Source organism: Dermacentor andersoni, chromosome 2, assembly GCF_023375885.2.
Source record: "Dermacentor andersoni chromosome 2, qqDerAnde1_hic_scaffold, whole genome shotgun sequence".
Classification (NCBI taxonomy): domain Eukaryota; kingdom Metazoa; phylum Arthropoda; class Arachnida; order Ixodida; family Ixodidae; genus Dermacentor; species Dermacentor andersoni.
In genome coordinates this window covers 60434094-60454260 of record NC_092815.1, presented here as the reverse complement: position 1 = coordinate 60454260, position 20167 = coordinate 60434094, and the positions used below count along the sequence as shown (strand labels likewise).

Sequence of the window (20167 nt, the reverse complement as noted above, 5' to 3'; positions counted from 1 at the left end):
CAGTATTCAAAATTCGACTGCAGCAAAGTCGTCTCGTCAATGCAGTGAGACCCTTGCACTATCCGTGCCCAGCGTCCCCTTCTGAAGAAATTATGCATTACATGGCTCTACACTGTGCATAAATGGTGCCTGCTCCTAGCCTTCACCGAATGCACCAGCAAGCACCAATCTGAAAGCTAACGTCTGGCCCTGAAGGAAGCGACAATTGATCTGTGTGCGATTATTGAACATGGAATGGCATTTGTGTTGTGAACTTCAATCTTAGCACTAGCCTGGTTTGCCCATCGCAGTGCATGTGCTGTAATTATGTACAGAAGTCCTCTCCGAATATTTTGAAAGGCATAAACATTGACACCAGAAATTTTTTAGGAGCTGCAGTCACTTGTGAATGTAGCATCATAGCATTATAACATACATGACGGTCATCTACTTTCTCGTCCTGCAGCTCATGCTGTCAGTGTACGATGAATCTTAAGCTTAAATCAATATGCTGCAGTACGCAGAATGGTCGTGTAGCCCCACGGCATACACGAAATACATTGTTAGGAGTACATCTGTTTCATTAATAATAAAGCAGACCGCGACAATTTTGTATTAACAGTGGCAAGTGTAAAGTAGGAACCTATCAAAACTATCGGCCAATCTCGTTGGCATGCGTGTGCTTCTAACTGCTTCATCATATTGCTACAGGATAGTAGCAATACGTAACATTACGGGCCTTCCTACGTAACAATATCTTAAAGTCAGGCTGAAAACCCCAGATCACCAAAAACCTATGCAACTGGCACAGATGTTATGGTTCCTTCACTGGAAATTAAAGCAAGCATCCCAATCTGCTAATCTAGTCATGTACTTAGCGTGTAATAGACCAATGTTAGAGCATGCTAATAGGATCCAATTAAACTACATTAATTGACCAAAATAAGGAAGTGCAAGTAAAGCTTCAAGGTAAATGCAATGCGATATGCCCAAACGAAATGTATTAGCAAAGCTTTATGTCTGCTTGAATTGCCTGCATTAACCCAAAGCTGAAAACAGAGGAGACTGATTCCGTTTTCTTGCTGCTGAAAAGCCGCATGAACATCACTAGCATACTACCTATTGTTCTGGGGGAAAGTGCTGAATAGTGACAAAAGCTTTTATGCGAGATTTCTTCATGAACAACAATGGAATAAAACTGTTTACCTTTGTAAGTTTAAGGATCCAGATACTGTGAACGCTTTGAGAAGACCACATTAAGACTTTCAGATATAGACAATAATAGTGTGCCTAAATACAATTAAGACTGAACACACTTGTCTAGAGTGGCTGAGTGCGCCAGCATCTGCAGCTGCTACCTTGCTATAACTGCTAGGTCCCATGTATGTTGTTCCTATTGCTCAAGGAACTGGCAAGCGGCATGACCATGCATGGTCCAATTGCGGTGTTGGCCTGTGCTTACTTTATTTTTCAAAAGATGGCAACCAACAAGGCAGAAGCGCAATTTCGTCTGTACATATATTTAGCATTCATGTGCATATTGTTATGCGCATGTGTTTGTATCGTGTCCCAATTGTTGTACTTGCAGTGTTGTAGCCATTTCTTAAATATATTTCACTACAGTCATTTATTCAACTTTGTGTTGAAATGTACGAAATGTGGTCACCCAGTAATGGCCAAAGTAGCCAGCAGTATCGGAAAAAAATATGACGCAGATCTAATGTGCTTGTTGAAATCAACAAGAGGCAAAGTTTTCATGCAACAGTCAATTAAATTTTGTAAACGAACTGCAATGTCCTTATTTTCATCCAATGCGACATGGACTCTCCTATGCAATGTTTGCCTTGTGCACCACACAGGCCACGACTTCAAAGTCGTGTACAGTAAACATTGGTTGGCAAACTCACTCAAGAATCAGCTCACTCAGACTTGGACCAAACCGTGAGGCTAAGTTTGTGCGAGCCTGGCTGAGTAGAATTTTCATAAATTTCCAGTCAAAGTAGCTTGACTGAGCAGAATTTTGGGTAGTCTGCATACACATGCCATTAAATAATATCATGGAATAAACCAGAAAGCAGCTGCATCTCGCAATGCAATAAAAATATTCAGCTAGACAAATGCCACGCTGTCTTTGTATATCTTGCAAGTTACATGACACTTTAATTATAGAGGCTGTAATAAAAGGACACAGTTATATGGGTTAATGCAGTAATACATGTACAATAAACGTTCAGTTTTTCAGACTCCCTAGGCACTGCAAGAACATCTGAAAAAATGAATGCATGCCTTTTATTGCCCCCAAGGGCTCCAATTGCCACAGGCACATTCAAAATAGCTCTGAAGGCCTGTCAGTACACTCTTTAGGCATATCGGTGCTCGTACTGTGATACGAGATGGCAGGTGCACGTGCGCATAATTGAGGAATACGTACCAGGCCCAGTGACAATTGCCCTTTCCCATTCTTTGTATGTTCCACAGCAACAATTTGCATATGCTTCACCGCATACCACTGTTGTATTGAGGCAAAGCTAACTTTTGGGACCAGGCATTATGCAACGCGGCGTACTTTCCAAGCTTCGAAGCTATTGGGAAGGATTACAAAAGTGGAGTCGCTGCCATTGCTAACAGCAGCAAACTGTTTTAATTAAAAACACGGCACCAAACAAGAAGCTTGGTAGCACTGATTCGAGGCAGCGAGATAATCAAAATGGTGGTATTGGCTTTGATTAATGCTGTTCCAGACCCTGGGTCACAGCAAAATGTCCGGAAAATTGGACAGCAAATGGTTCTTGCATTTGTAACGTCAGATGTTCTAATACATTGACTCCATGGGGTATGCGGTGGTGCCACGAAGCCTTCCGCATTATTGGGCATGTCCGAAAAATCGGGTGTCTAGAAAATCGGTCGTTGACTGTACACTGGGAACTCCGCCAACCTGCAACATGGCATCAAAGAGAATTCTTTACAATTCCTCTCCTTTACTCGGGCCATCATTATGGCGATTTTCATTCCCTTTGAATAAAACGACAGCTAATTCTCCCTAAGAGAAGCACAATTTCCCTGAGCTTTCCCCGAGTATACTGAGACTATTCAATATCCCTGAGAATTCCTGGTTTCCCCGGTTGGTAGACACCCTGATACTAAGTCTGCAACACATTGAATGTTTATTAGTTTCCGTGCAGGAAAAACATTATAAATAAAGAAAGATAAACTGTTTAAATGATGCTTATCGTGCAGTAACGCCTCGAAAACAAATTGACAATGCAGTTTATTCCTAGTCAAAGTATTGAATATGCTGATAAGCATATTTAAAGCTTGATAAGCAAGCACATTTTGCAGCAGAAGTAAAAAAACCTTGAAATAAGACACTTAATTCACTGAGAAAAATATGTGTGACAGCCGGCACAAACGGACTGCGAACTAATGATCGTACGTATAGTGCAAAATGTCGGATACCATGCTGTCATATCAAAGCCCCTTGACAAGGCATTTCGAGTAGTTGCATATACTTTAAATTTCTCCATCCATAAAAACATACGATGCTACAAATGCTGCGTTTTTGTGCATCATGAGTAGCATGTACGCAAAAAACCAGGAAACTGCGACAACATCCAAAGGCCATGTCTTCTCTTGAGGGTCACCTTGTAGTGTTTACAACTTGCTGCATGTGTAAATAACTGAAAGGCATGCAAAAGTATGTACTATCAACACCCAAAACCAACGAAAATTAAAAAAGAAATTCACTGGATTACCAATGTACGTGTCAACAAACGCATAGAAATCACAGAATCAAAGATGACCTACGAGTCTTTATCTGCCTTGTTTACGTGTCAGTGCAGATGGTATGTGCTGCTTGCGCAATCCATGGCTCCACTCAATTAGTTGCAGTTCTCTTGATTTGTTGAACGACAGACATTTCCCAACAACCTCCATAAACAAACCATGAAATAGCTTTCGGCACAGTGTCGACGAATCTTCTCCCCTCGTTCTTTCTTCTTATGTTGGAATCCAACAATTGCACCAATCACTGCGATTTTTGCAGGCACTGGAACTTTTTTTGCAGGAACTGGGTGCACAGCAGTGCGCCCCTGCTCCAGACCAACCCTGACGAAGATACGACCAGTGAGATGAGCTAGAGCCACGCGCAGACTTCGGAAAGCGCAACGAAAGTCACATTCTTTCAACTATGTTAGGGTGACCACGATTTCAAGGCATGTTTCCAGCGTGCTTCAGGGATAGGCATTATGGCGGCAGCAGCCTCCGAGAAAGCCGGCGCACATGCACTGGTGCAATCTCAGAGGCCACAACTGGGGCACAGTCTTGTTACTGCAGCTTTCCATGAGCCAGCACACTGCAACGCATGCGTTATGCCTATTTTGACTCATGACAGCTCACAGGTTGCTATCTTATTGTGGCTGTTGATATGCATGCAATTGGAGTCTGCGAGAATGCACCGCGACGCATCACTGCGATGCGAATTTACAAAGTTTTGGCGGTTATTATGGCGTTATTGAGAGACCACAGATTGCGATTGTGTTCCACCTTTGGAACTTCGTACTTTTTCGGCCAACACTACATAAAAAACGTAACTTTGCGACTTTCAGTGCGTGTATGGCTGATGCTGCAGCTGTAACCACAAGACCTCTACAAGAATGTCAGCATGCTGAGGTAGTATGTGCTTTCAGCCGACTACAGTCAACATCAGATTTTTCAGACTCCCTAGAGGACACAAAAACAAGAAAAATAGGGCAGTCTCAAACGAACGCATGCCTTTTACTGCCCACAAGGGCTCAAATCTCCACAGGCACGTCCAAAATAGCTCTGAAGGCCTACCAGCAGACCTATTAGGCGTAGCTGTGCTCGTATTGCGACAGGAGATGGCAGGTGCAAGCATGTGTAACTAAGGAATACATACTGCGTCCAGTAACAATTGCCTCTTCCCGTTCTTCGTGTGCTTCGCCACATAACAATGCTGTATCGAAGTGAAACCGACTTTTGGAACCTGGCATTCTGCAAGGTGTTGCGCGCTTTCCGAGCTTCGAAGCCATTGGCGAGGATTACAAAGGCGGAGTTGGCGCCACTGCTAACAGCGGCAATTTGTTCTAATACAAAATACGGCACAGAACAGCAAGAAGCTTGGTAGCAAACATCAAAGTAGGTAGGCCTGGCATTGCCGCGGTGGTGGCCAAGGCTGCCAGTGGATCTGCATGCGAGAGCCCCTGTTCGAGGCTGTGAGATAATCAAAATGGTGGTGGTGGTGGTGGTTTTGATAAATGCAGTTTTGGACCTGTGGTCATGGCAAGAAAAGTGGAAAATCGGACGGCAAAGGGTTTTTGCATCTGAAATTTCAGCCATTCTTACAGATTGACTCTAAAGGGCACTGCGGCGCTGCCGCGAAGGCATCCGAATTATCGGGCATGTCCGAAAAATTTGGCATCCAGAACATTGGTTGTTGACTGTAGAATGCTTCGTTATTGTATGCAGAATCCACTCATGCCCCAATGATAGAAAAACGTATCACAACGTGGCGGCTGTGCTTGTACAGTTTAGAAATGGCAGGTGATCTGAACCTGCTGGGTACTGTTTTGAAAGAGCTTTGAAACCACAATTTATTCATTAGATGACGTTTTTAACAGATGCTTGCAGCTCCATGTGGGAAAAAGCCGGGAACAAAACTGAAGATAATGAAAAGATTTTCAAAGCAAAGTGGTTTCAAATTGTAACTGCTGACACTAGCTTCAGTGTAATTAATTTTTGCGCGTATTGAAGGCTGAATCTACATACAGCTGCCGACAGATTTTTCAGACTCCAAAAATTCAGACTTGTTCAATATTCCACAACGGAAGTACGTGACAACTGCTGAGGCACCTGCTGGGCGAAACCCAAAGCAAATCCAAGCAAAGAGCCGATATGCAGAGACTTCTGCACAAAGAGAAAGGGGCGGCGAGCGAGAAGCAAACCATCATGAAACTCTGCGACAAGTACCTCCCGCAACGACCGAAGGTCGAGCACGGCCGGTACACTGGCAGTCCTAGTCCCAAGTTAGATGAAGACTTTAGTGAGGTGGAAATCAGAACGGCACTCCAAGGACTCAACGGCAAGTCAGCCCAAGGACTGAACAGGGTTAACAACAAAATGCTCAAAAACCTAGATGCCAAATCTGTCACCAAACTCACGGGCTATATGAACAAGTGCTGGAGAGAAGGCCGCATCCCGGAGCAGTGGAAGAGGTCCAAGGCTGTCCTCATACCCAAGCCCAGAAAGCCGTTGAGTTTGGAGAACCTGCGCCCAATCTTTCTCAGGCCGTGCGAGGGTAAGGTTTTGGAACACGCCTTCGTGAACCGTATCAACAGCTATCTAGAAGAGACGGAAGCCTACCTCCACACCACGACAGGCTTCCGATCCTGCCTGTCAACGCAGGACGTCATGTTGCAACTGAAGAACCATGTCCTTGACGACAAGACAAGAAATACCAGAGCCATCCTAGGATTAGACCTGGAGAAAGCATTCTACAACGTCGCTCACGAGTCGATCCTGAAACAAGTGTCTAATCTAAACCTGGGGGAAAGGGCCTACAACTACCTGAGGGACTTTCTGAACGATCGCAAAGCCACCCTGACGGTTGGAGACCTCGATTCCGAAGAACGAACCAAGGGAAGTGCAGGTACCCCCCAGGGCTCAGTTATACCTCCGCTCCTCTTCAACTTAGTCATGCTGGGTCTCCCCAGCAAACTACGGGAAATCGAAGGAATACACCACGCTGTATACGCAGACGATATAACGATTTGGGCGGACTGCAGCAGTGATGGCTAAATTGAGAACGCACTACAAACGGCCATTCACAAAGTCGAAGAGTACCTCCAAGGAACGGGCCTCAAATGCTCCCCGAACAAGTCCAAACTACTCCTTTACTGGCCCATGCGCAAAGGCATGCCACCAAAGAGCTACACAGGACCCCGGGAGTACGAGGAATTCGGCCTGTACACCCAAGGCGGAAACGCAATCCCCAAAGTAAACAAGATCAATATTCTCAGAATGATCATTGAGGCCAATGAAGCTAATGGCAAAACCGTGAGAAAGATCAAAGGCAAAGTCACCAGCGCCACGAGACTCAAAGAGAATAACCAATAGACACACAGGCATGAAGGAAGAAAACGTCATTCGACTGATCCACTCCTTTGTTGTCAGCCACATCGCCTATGTAGCTGCCTATCACAACTGGTACGTCGCGGAAAAGAACAAGATCAACACACTCATAAGGAAAACGTACAAGATAGCACTGAGCCTCCCGGAATCGATGAGCACCGAGCTCCTGGCTCAGCTAGGCATATACAACACCCTGGAAGAAATAGCCAAAGCACAACGTATCTCGCAGCTAGAGCGCCTGTCGACCACCACGACGGGAAGGTACATTATGAACACGCTCAGCATAATGTACCACAACCAGCACGGACAGAAAATGCAAATCCCCAACAAAATCAGAGACACCTTTACGGTGGCAAACATCCCAAGAAACATGTATCCCGATTACAGTCAAACCCGGCTATATCGAACTCGCAAAAAAACGCCTATCAGTTCGATATAGAGCATAATTCGATATAAGCCTGCTAAATAATTGGATGTCATAAAAGCACATCTCATTTATAAAATCACTTTATTGACGAAACTAGCTTAGTTTCGCATAAATTAGTCCTGCATTTTCTTCTGCTTGGGCAATTTCGTGCATTTTCTTCTGCTTGGGCAATTTCGCTGCCTGCGACGCACGCACTTCCCCACGTTGTCTAAGGAGTCCGAGCAGCTGAGGCCGCAACCTTCCGCATTCGCGCAGAAGCACCGGACTAATGCGAGTGCACCAATCACTTCGGAGGATGTGGGCAAAGGACTGTAGTTGCTTTCCTCAACGTGCCTACTTTCATTTCTGCTCGGTACGATGTCGGCGATGTAGTCTTCGTTTCGGGATCTACCGTCGTCGCGACACCATCATCTGCACTCACAAACTCGTCCACCGTTGATTTGAATGTCCCGGAAATTTTGACAGCTCGCTCCAAACTTCGGCAACACCGGCAACGGCTTCGTAGCATTCATCAGGATTTACAGTCATCACCGCGCACGCGGAAACCGGCACGTATGAAGAACGCCTCGTACACGGCCGTGCGTACGCGTCGGGCGCCATGGGCACCGGGTTGCGAGCCTGGTCACTTTAGCCCTAATCGTGCTGAGAGTGCTCCTCGGAATCTTGCACGCTGCGGGGATATCGCGTTCGACGCGATTTATGATTTCGATCTTCACGACGAAAGGCGAATTCTGCCGCTTCATCACGGCAACACTGCGGGAGAAGGCCCACAGGGCGCAAACACGATAAACCAGAGAAGCAGCCAGATAACTCGCACTTTCGCCATCTTGCACGAAGAGCGCACAAGAGCCTCTGATTGGCTGTCTGAGCAAGCGCTGTAGGCGGGCCAGGATCATTTTATGCTGGGGAGTGTCGATAGATAGTGATCTAAAGAAAGGAAGGATGCTTGATTCTGCAACCCGTGAGGGAGCACGGCGAAGCGTCGTCAGGGGAGAGGGAGGGGGAAGTGAAAGATGATAGAGAAAGAGGGAGGATAATAGACTTCACTATGCGCGACAGGGGGAGCGTCGACAGCTCGCCCGAACAGCCCGAGGCAGCGCGGTCACGGTAGGGAGAGCGGTTGGATGGAGCCGCGCCGCCGGGTTTCGCCGCTACCGCGAGGGAAAGCCGACTTCTGGGGGCACTTTTCCGCCGCTTGACGTTCGATATATCGGGAGTCACTGCAATATTTGTTCGATGTAGGCGTAATTTTTGCTATATATACTCATTGTAACTATACCGTGACCAGAAATTGTTCGATATATAGAATAATTCGATGTAAACGGGTTCGATATAGTCGGGTTCGACTGTACAACCGAGGTAGAAGAAAGACAAGAGACGAGGCTCTGCTCTGTTCATTCGGCAGAGAGAGAAACGCGCGCTTTGTCGACGCAGCCGAATATCCGAACGGCCAAAAATACACCGCCGTAGTCATAGACACAAACTCCAAAATCAGAACCACATGCAGTGTATACACCAAACACTCGGAAATAGCAGAGGAAGTAGCGATTGCGCTGGCCCTCACAGAACAGGAATGTGAAGTCGTACGAAGCGACTCGCAAACGGCAGTAAAGAATTACGCCAAAGGTAGAATTTCCAAGGAAGCCCTGTCCATTCTGGCCAAAGCGGGCAGATCCAGAACCACGAGCTCGAGGATCATATGGTTCCCCGTGCACGTCACCACAGACGACGATGCGCATCCCGAACCTAAACAAGACAGCGCACCGGACGGCGCGAGACATGACCCGCCGCGCCAAACAGGGCAACGCCTCTCGCACGATAGCGAACACTCCTCGCCCAGAACGGGACAGGCTCACCAGATACAACGACATAACCAGTGCATATTTGAATGCCAGAAGGATATACCCATCGCTGAGTCCCAAATTGAACAGGAGGCAGGCCGTCGCCAGGAGACAACTCCAGACGAACACCTTCCCTAATCCATTCCGTCTGAAACATATCTTCCCAGATAAGTATCAGGACAACACATGCAAATTGTGCCACGAAGGACCACCGACACTCAAACACATGCTGTGGGAGTGCAATGTAGATATAGGAAAGATGGCAGTTGCTCCGGAGACCCTGTCTTCGAGGTGGGCCGCCGCTATGCGCAGCTAAGACCTCGGAATCCAGATATGGGCAGTCCAGCAAGCTCGTGAGGCGGCGTTGAGGCAGGGCCTTGACGTTCCCCCGTGGGAGACCTGAGCCCGGGTCGCGTTATACCTTGCCGGACGTACAACAAAGTTGTATCCATCCATGATAAGTGTACTGTCAGGGTTCCCATAGAGCTAATGTATTTTCTCAACCGATCTTTTGGTTGAATTTAGGCCCTAAAGTTTGTTTATCCAGACTAAATTGGTCATCCTGGAAGACTACCTGACCATGAAAACTGTCATGTCCGATTTTCTACTGGCTTGGCCAGGCTTCCAGTGGCCCACTTGATAACGTCCAAAATTGGAAGGTGCATGCAATCGATAGAGAGCGTGTGTCATCCTCCAGTCTCAGAGGGCATGCCCGTGCTTCCTTGGCTGACAATACACTCCAGGGGACGCCACTTTTAAATTTTTAGTCATCACTATCCTCATAATCACTTGGTGTGGGATCTACGGTTTTTCTTTTCTCTTTAGTTTAGGTCACTATTCTGTAAGTGGTGTGTCCACAGAACAAGTGTGTCTCATCAGAGACGTGCGTGTCTTTCTGCGAGTTTGTGCGGCTTCTTATTTGTGTGATCGGCGCCATGGAGCCACCTCCAACATCTTTACGAGAGCCAAGCGGTGCACAGATCCAAGCAAATCTGATCGCCTCGAAGTGTAGTATATAAAGCCGGGCATTATTAGAGATTTTTTAAGCCACTCTGAACGTAATAAATTGTATTTTCTTGGCTTAACAAATTTTGGGGGCTGTTTGATTTTTTTAGGTCATTTTTCGGTCAATGCCAAGTCCAGAAAATTGGTTAGCGACTGTAAAACAAACTACTGATACAAGGACCACTTTATGCGGAAGTATCAAGTTCGTTATAAACAAATTTGGCTGTCCATATCTGTCTTCAAGAGCAAGACTCGGCAACTCTACGCGGAACTCCCAGAAAAGTAGAACAAGGGGAGATGTGACCCCAAAATCCATTTTAAACATGAAACATTCCTCCAGCCGGTTGCAAGCAGTTTCAGAGGAACAATCTACAATATAAAAAAAGTGATTGTGAATTCAATGTGAATTTAAACAAAGGTCAATAAAAGCCAATGCAAGTCATGTGTTCACCATAAGAAAAGTAGTGTACAACTCCACATAACACTGCCATTGGGGATTGAGATAATGGCACCAAGGCAAGATGTACCCTGGAGCTGGACTCGTTGGCATTTGGCCATCAACAAAGTTTTCCTGATCATATCATGTAGCATGCATTACATGCCTGCATAGGGAAAATAGGGGGAAGGCGGGAGATGGAAATTTCAGACGATGAGCGAAACGAGAACAAGGTGAAAGCAGGAGCCAATGTTTCAACAAGTGGACTTGTCGCCTTGAAGAAGATATGCCTGCATAGAGTGTCATAAAATGCCTGTGTATTTTAGTGTACAAATACACATGACAGGTGCCATCTCAAACATGCAAAGTCAAAACTTCAGCTGTCAGTGTAAGTATTGATGAAGTTTGCGATTCAGCAGCTTCAAACAGAAAGAACTAGAAGGCCCTGCAAACAAACCATCAGGAAATGAGTTGCCATTTGACTGACCTATTAACTGATTGAGAAATTGGGCTTGATGTTCCAAAGCAACATAAAACGCTAAGAGGGGCACTGTAGTGGTGAGCGCTGGACTGAATTTGACAATGTGGGATTCTTTCTTTTTACTAAATGAGCATTCTTGCATTGCATCCCCATCGAAGTACAATCACTGCAGCAGCTATTCAATTAATCACTCTATGCTCAGCAGCAGAATGACAGCTGTTGAGCCGCAAAGTTGTGTAATAAGGGTGCACAATTAAACAATAAACACACAGATCAAGAGCTAATGTAAACCGGAAAGAGCAAACAAAATGGAGCACGTCAAGCTAAAGTGCTTATATTAAACAATCAACACACAGATCAAGAGCTAATGTAAAGGGGAAAGATGAGAGCAAACAATATGTAGCACATCAAGCTTAAGTGCTTGAAACTGTGATGGACAATTGTAGCATAACTTAGCCCTAAATGCACAATAACCCCACAACGAAACATTTGTGAATTAAGTGCACCAGCATCACAAGCACTGGCATATGTGAAAATGCCTGATGTTTACATTTTATTCCAGCATAGTTGCTGATCCTTTGATAGCACTATGATTTTGCCTAGTGCAGAAACACCTGGCCTGTGGGTCACAGTGCTTCGTTTTGATGCCCTGAAACCAAGCTGACCTGAAGAGGGGACTATGTGAATTAGTGAAATAAATAAATAGACAAACAAATAAATAAACAAACAAATAAATAAATAAATGAAAATGCCCTTATCTTACTTTAGGTACCAAACTTATGGTGGCAGTCTTCAGCACTAAGAAACTCACATCAGCTTTCCAAATGAGTGAGAACTACTTACCAACTCTAATGTCGCTAAGGATCTATACTACATTTCGCTCCACCCAGGAGTAACCTTGGCACTTCATTCTCATCCAATTTGAAGACTTCATAGCTGTTAACACGGAACATCATTCCTCCCCTCCTAGTCTGGTTCCCCTTGTGAAACATTTATGAACAAGTGAAGTGACAGGAAATTCCTCTTGACAGAGCCGCCAGCTTCTGGCAACCAATGATACATACTTGCAGGCGCAGGTAACGGATGTGCAGCTCCACCTTGTGCACGCAGTCTTCAAACAGCACTACCATACGCATGGTGGAGGCACAACCTTGGATGAAGCGCACGAGGCTCTTGTGATCCACATGCTCCATGTCATGCCCGTTTATCGAAAGGATCACGTCTCCTGCACATATACCATCCAATGTTATACTGCAGCACTGCACATAGTGAACAGGCAAGGAAGTGCTCACTCGGTAAAGCCACAAAGAGGCCAATAGCTGAAGCAGTGAGGTGTATGGCTGTTCAACATGGGTGTAGAAGAGGAACAATTATTGCTACAGACCTGAGGCAAGAACCTTCTGAACTATTTTGTGGAAGAAAAGGAGTCATCAGCACTCTGAATTCATAGGTGGTCACACCACGCTACAGTAGCAGCGTCTTTCGCCTTATATGCATGGAAAGTTGGATACCCTGGTACTTAAATTTAGTTTAATTGTTTTAGCTGGTGCCAATTCTGACAGTGTAGCAAGGTTTGCGTTACTCAGCAGTGCATGTGATGTGCACTTGCAGAGGAAAAAATTTCATTGTTACCTTTTTCTTACTCTTATACTGCACAGTAATTTGACACTCCTCAATGGGCACTGCTACATTTAACTGGAATATTCACTATGCCAGCAAAAAAAAAAGAAAAAGAAGAAATTGAGAACAGAGGGCAAATAAAATACTTAAGAAAAAGTCTTCAATTTCGATGCCAATTCAAATAACGAAAGCCAAATGTGAATCCAACTGAATATTTTTCAAATACAAATACTATCGCTTTTGCAAAAACGAAATTTTTTTTGACATACTAACTAGAGATTTGAAAAAAAAAAAGCAAGTTAATTGCACAGCAAATAACGTATAGGATAGTTATGCTTCATGGTCAACAAAATTCTCCAGTACAACACTTTTGCTTGACAGTACCATAACTGCAGTTATTTATTGTCATGAAGGAAGGATAGCTGCTTGACATGCTCGAGGAGCAGCAACCACCCTCCTGCATTTCACAATTTTTCAAACAACGAAAAGAGCTGTTCACTGGATACACTATAGTGTCCGGTAGCGGCAGGTATCAACCTGTGCTTGTGACAGTGAAAATTACTGTCACTAGCAAGTGAAAATTGCTGCTGGTTGATGAGCTTATCAAATTCTTTCCACAATGCCGACGTGGAAGAGCCTCTTCAGTAGCTTTCATTGTCGAGGACTTATCTGGGTTTCTTGGTCCTGAAATTTCCCTTGCTTCTTCTAAAGCCATGCTTTAAAACCAGTTATCCATTTAAGCATTCCTGCTTGTACTCAACTACATTAAAACAAGGGTCTAAAAACGATGCCACCTCGGTCAAATTTGTAGTTTGGAAACAAGTGTTTTTTAAGCACTTAGCCAGATTATGAACAGACACAGGTTCCCCCCTCGTGGCTGGTGTTTGCCAGATGCATGAAAAGGCAGCACACTGTGGCTACTTGCGCTGATAGCGTCGGGTAGCCATAAGCACCTGCAGGGCCTCGTGACAGTGCCCCTTTTTACTTTTGATATGCTTTACTGCATGACGAATATGCTTCACCGCAGCACATGTAGTATGCTTCGCAGCACAACACAACTGTACTGCGGCTAAGCTGACTTAAGAAACCGACAACAGCAATTTTGGGGGGTTCGAATATTCAATGTTTCAAATATTTGGGCACAGCAATAGTTAGAAACTATGAATTGTTTAAAAGGCTGCTATAGGGAGAACATGCAATATTCTCTTTATTCTAATTTGAGCCTGAAAAAGTTTTGTAACTACAAATACTGTATGTGAATAGTTGAGGAAAAATCTAAATCAAATTCAAGTACTGAATCTTTTCCAAGAGCACAGTCACAGCCAAGATATCAAAGGGTGTGGAATGGTTGAAATAAGTACGTTTACAGGAGACAATGAAATAAAAGAATTTGCAGTTTTGCCAATCAGTGCTTCGCCTTTCGAAAGGCGAAGCACTGATTGCGATAGCAAATTAGTAGATAGCTGTACAAAGGAAGGATAGTAGTTTTATCGGCCGTATGAACTTGTAAACATTCACTTACTAACTAAATTAACAATGATATATTATGTAAGCGTGACTCAATGAGGATGTAGAAAGAAACAGACACACAGAGACAGTGCTGTCTTTGCGTTACTGCTTCTTTCTACATCCTTATTCAGTCAGGCTTATTCATTCTATCATGGATTCAAACCAACTAGCCCTTCAACGTGTTTTAACTAAATTAACCAGCACGGTGTCAAGCGCGCACAGGTAAACATGAACACATTTAGCTCAACGACAGCGGAAACAGTCTGAAAACGCTGAGTTAGGAATAGCGAAATCAGCCGTGAGCCAATTGACCTCCATGCATCTGTTGTTTCAACGTGAATGAAACATTGAAAGCACAGTGCATACGAAGCTACTGGCACAACGCACACTCTGCAAACATAGCAGATTGCTTTGAAGATGAGGCCCGCACGGGCGCACACTTTGACTACATCGCAGATTGCTTTCAAGACACACAAGTGCCAGCAATCCATCCCTAAGGACAAAAGCGTCTACTACGCTGTCCGCTATTTGCGTGGCCAACGCTGTAGTAGACGCCACAATGTCTCCACTCTGTACGGAGTGGTGGGTGAGGAGGACAGCAACACAGCCTGGCAGCACCCAGGGATGAATGCCCCTCCTCCCTCGCCTGAACCCCCTTGTCTCACGTGGCACAGGAGAGGGCACGCATCCTTGCCACATTCCTCACTCGCACATGCTAGATCGAACTGCGTTTGCCGGCTCACCCTCACACGCTTTCACTCATACGGAACCTCACGGCGACGGTAGAAATGAGCCTGGAGTGTCATAATAATAATAATAATAATAATAATAATAATAATAATATTTATTTCAGACAACAAGGCCTCGAATACAAGGGCAAAAGGCAGATGTGCTCTGCCTGACGGGACCCAAGCACCCGAATACACAAACTCTGAGCATGTAGCAACAGAAAGAACATACTAAACTACCGTCACATACACCCATAATAGCTATCGCAATAAAGATGCCGCCAATATTAATGTGAAGCTAGTATTATTTTGCACAGGTAAAAATACAGAGGGTAAAATAAGGCTCAGCCAGAAGACAAACTTTGAGAATGGGCAGTCTTTATTTGCTAGTTTTCCTTGCTCACTGCCCCTAACTAATGCCACGTACGTCAGGGCCTGACATCTTAAGCTTACAGTAAACTTTCTCTGTCTCTATGCTTTCGTGTGGAAAGAATTTGGAAGCTGCAGTACTGAAAACTGCTAATAATCATTGGATACCACATTTCTCCATAATTTATTTTCACAATGCCATGCACACAGTAATTCGTACAAGAGTAAGTATTATGAAATCAAAAAATGAAGACAGAGAAACATGCATCAACAGGATGGGAGCCCAAACTTTCTATATGTTTTTGTAGAGCTCAGCTCTAAGGCAGCCGTCCCTGTGTTTAGCGTTGGCGTCCCTCGGTGTAACTGAGTGAATGAGCCCAGCGAAGGATGAAAGACCGAACATGGAGCACAGCGGGAGATGAAAGACAGTGACAGCGAATAGAGCATGAGGTGGAAAGCGGAGGAGGAGGGTATGGCGAAAGCATGAGAAGAAAAGCATAGTGTCGCACAAGACGGGCTCTGTGGTGACGACCGCTACGCGATGGCACCAGAGTAGCAAGCTGTCTATTCACCAATGGCATGTGGCAAGCACGTCCACCAATACATGAAAACAAACCATTGCATGAGCAGAGGTCTGTCTGCCGCGGCTGCTGTGAATTGCATCCACACGTCACGTATGCACTGCCTTGTGCCTCGTGTGTGGTGCCACACTTCACTCCATTTGCAATGCGCCGCATGAGACAGATTATCCACGCAAGCCAATATCGTCAAATGAAAACATGTATAGAGCTGTGTTCAAAGTTCAATTAGGGAGCATCATAATTATTGGTGAATTTTTTTTTCCTTTTCATTTTTCACGCCATAATACTTATTTCAAATACGTCTGGGCAAATAGCTCAATCAAGAGTTCTGATACAATAGCCCCACATCTAAAAGTGAAAGCACAAAGAAACAGAAATGCAAGACATTAAATGCATAGAATGTTTGCTCGTGATTATTTTGCAAGCGCCCATGCAGCAAAGTGTTTATGTTGTCTGATTTGTCGTAATTCCGGATTCACAGAACTACAATTTTATCAGTTGTCAAAACCATGCTTGCAGGCACTAAAGTGAGCTTGCAGACCTAGAAGATTTAACAAACAAGCTTCACAAAACCACTAATAACACCTAGAGTGAAGGGAAACTGATAATGGAGAAACTGGAAACAGCTGTTCGCTATTTAATTAAAATATTAGATAGCAAACACTTACTTGTGCACAAAGCACTCAGGGGTAGTTTGTCTTAATAAATGAACAGCTGCTACCATTCTCATCCGTATTGCAATGGCCAGAAATAAAAGGCTGGGATGTTGTAAAATATCGAACAAGCAGCCACCTAAGAGTTGACATGTAATATCAAGAAAACACAGAAGTAGGCAATTGTTTGTATGCACAGCCAAAATGCAGGTGGAGTTGTTGATAAGAGGACAGCTTTAAAGTCCGAGAACAGCAACTCGACACACAATAGATTTTGCCACGATTCATCGGGCATGCCACTGAGAGAAATTAGATTCGACCCAATGAAAGCACTCCAACCTATGACTGAAAAAAAAACACGAAGGTTGCCTGTAAACCATTACCACTTCCTTTTCTTTGCTGAAAACACATACGTGTCTTCCAAATGGGAAAACTTCAAACCCTCAAACATCTAGGGAAGGGCATAGTACATTTGAAAAGTCCACTTGGGCGCTTTGTGTGTTGCTGCAGATGGCTATAAATTGGCAGGCCAGGAAGCAGCTGAAAATTACTTAATATTGGGAGTTGGGAACTTTTTCGATCATGGGTGGTTGTTTAATATAGCATGGTTTGACTAATACCAAAGTGATAATTGGAACCCTCACCTGGACGCATCCCTGCCCGGAAGGCTGGCCCATCATACTCGACATAGTCAACATATGTGATGAGTTCAATTTCTCCATCCCGCTTGTGGTGGATGCCATACGTCTGCAACAGGCAATGTTGTTCATGTCACCAATGCTGTAACTTTGCTAAAGACACATTCACATTAGTGGGAAAAATGCATGCAGCACTCTCAGGGAGTGCACATGAGGCAGACATTAGCCGTGAAGGTCGCACTGATCCACGTTGTGTGGGACATGGCAGCCGCGTGACGTCCCTCGTTCCCTTCAAGACTTCAGAAAGAACACTCTTTTACCCACTTGGCCTTCCTTGGTGTCTTGAAAGCAGTAAACAAAGGTCACCCTGTCGTGGGTCACAGAACTTCGTGACTCGCTTTTGATTGGGTGTTTATTTTGTGGCTACCGCAAAAATGGGTCTTGTATCCTTTCAAGCAGTTGCTGAGCGTTCCTCCCACTTTATGTAGAATTTGTCACTCGCACCATTCCGACTAGCCCTGCAAGTTTTTCCCGTTAATGTGGATGTACCTTAACAGACAACTGCCAAACCCTTTTCCCAAGAGTGAACATAAACATATGTGCACACATATAGTGCAAATAATGCACAAAAGATAACTCATAATACAGTTCCAAAAACAGCACAAAACGGGATGGGATCTCTGTGTCAAATCTCTTAAAGTGCGTTTTATTTATTACAGATGGCACAGCATCTTTCAAATTTGCAAAATAAGAAAAAGGGGAGGGGGGCTCACATGAAGATTGAGACTTCATTAACCTAGTGAATGGAAAAGCCTAGGCATGAAGTTGTTTTAACTAGGGAACTTGGCTACATCAGTGCTGAGGCCTTCTCGCTCATCCAACTGTAGAAATGCACAGGCCATTGTCACAGTAACAGGATGGAATGTCGCTGTAACATGCTACTGTATACATAGATATTGAACAATAAACACACACGCTGCCAGCTTTGAACATCAAGGTATGAATTGTAACTGCTTTATCTTTATGGGGCAATTTAAACCTCCTTGCACACAAACTGAGAAAGAGAAGAGGAAATGACAAAGGTGCACACTGCTGCTAACTGACATTTCCAGTGCAATGCTTGGTGTCGCTTCAATTTCTCCTGAAAATTGTATTCCAATGAAAATAGTTTGTGCAAGGAGGTTGAAGTTACTTATTGGGAAACGATACCCTAAGTCGTGTTTGTAGGTACGAAATAATCTAACATCTAACATTGCTGCTTTTATTACAAGAAGTATTCCATTTTCTAACCACTTTCTTCTTCTGGAGGAAAATTTAAGAACATTTATGTCAAATTGGTTTTGATTTCATTTTCATATATCAGTAATTTCAAACAAAATCTCGCACACATTGCATGTTGCACATCACAAGATTACTTCATACCTTAGCTTTAACCATAAATTTTCCTTACTTAAATGAAAAGACAAGGGAGCAACCACCCTGCATTCCATAGCAGCACAGCTTGTGTGAGAATCTGGCTGCAAAGGATCTAATCGTGTCTCACAGATGTAGAAAACTGCTTTTCTTCAAACTATGGAACCTTTGTCTCCTTTTTGCTTCATCGAAGCATGAACAATGCTTGGTTGATGTCATGGCAAATATAACGCTGCCCCCCTTTGTTTTTCATGCTTTTTTACCCAGTGAATACAGGGGTTCTAGATTTTAATATATACTGTGTGTGCTAGTGAATGGCGTTGCACAGTACAAAAATCTTGGCTGCGGCGGAATACTTGCCACTACCACAGATTGTAATGTAGCTGATTTCTGACAAGAAGCAAAGCCAGTCAGTCAGTGGCACAAATTTAGACACGCGAAGATAAATGCCACTTCACCTCTACAGGTGTCAGGCACGAGTACATTTAGTGTTTTTGCGACTTGCCTGCAAATAGCACTGCCAAGGTACACAGGCAGGTTGCCACATGCTGGAAAGTTAGTCAATGTTTGCTGAAAAATTGTTAGGTGAATGTAAAAAAAAAAGAAGGTTGAATCACAAAACTGAGCTCGTATTCCTGGGTCAAACATCTTCAACATGTTACTATACCTGGTGAATAAAGGAAAGAAGGAAAAGCATGTATGGATGTCTTCTATGCTTTTTGTAACCATATAGTATCTAAAGATATCACAGTGTGACCAATGCACAATACAGGTACAGTAGTCTTTTCTTCATATGCAGCTTACAAAATCACAATCTGCAAGCTTTCTGCAAATCATGAGTGCAAAGGTATCAGGAGGAACAGACGGAAAGACAGGGAGATTAGCCAGTTCTCACAACAAAGGTGTCAAAAATGCTGCAGGCACAATGTGACCTGCATATGGCAAGTTTTGTAGACAACTAATTTACGCTAGCATAACGCTGTACAAGAGCAGACATGCATTAAAAATATTTCGCATTTATGTAAAGACTGTAGTTAATTTACTCTCTTCAATGACAGGCCCATATAAATTCTACCATATGCACTAAACTCACAAAGCCGAATACTTTTTTTATGAAGACAGCATAATACAAGAAGTCCGACCTGCAGCGTAAATCCAAAGGAGCCCTTGCGTCTTTCCACGATGATGGTTCTCCGGCGACGGTCTTCGTCCGGGCCGGTCACTATCACCCTGTCATTTTTCACCCTCTCCAGGATTTGGTGCTGAAATGTTGAGGCCATTTGTTTTTTAAGTGCTAGCGCAAGCAAGTAGGAAGATGCAAGTGGAATATGCTAAAGTCAA

At 44.2% G+C, this 20167-nt stretch overlaps 1 protein-coding gene across 3 annotated transcripts in view; it reads right to left on the bottom strand.

Annotated features, from left to right (window-relative positions):
• LOC126542223 (uncharacterized) overlaps positions 1-20167 on the bottom strand; it is a 90584-nt gene that overhangs the window by 64214 nt on the left and 6203 nt on the right. For all 3 annotated transcript variants that reach the window (XM_055077085.2, XM_055077083.2, XM_050189181.3), the window contains exons 2-4: positions 19969-20088; positions 17420-17522; positions 12380-12540 (exon numbers count right to left, since the gene is read on the bottom strand). In XM_055077085.2, the coding sequence (XP_054933060.1) occupies positions 12380-12540; positions 17420-17522; positions 19969-20088 (384 nt within the window). The remainder of the gene's footprint in view (positions 1-12379; positions 12541-17419; positions 17523-19968; positions 20089-20167) is intronic.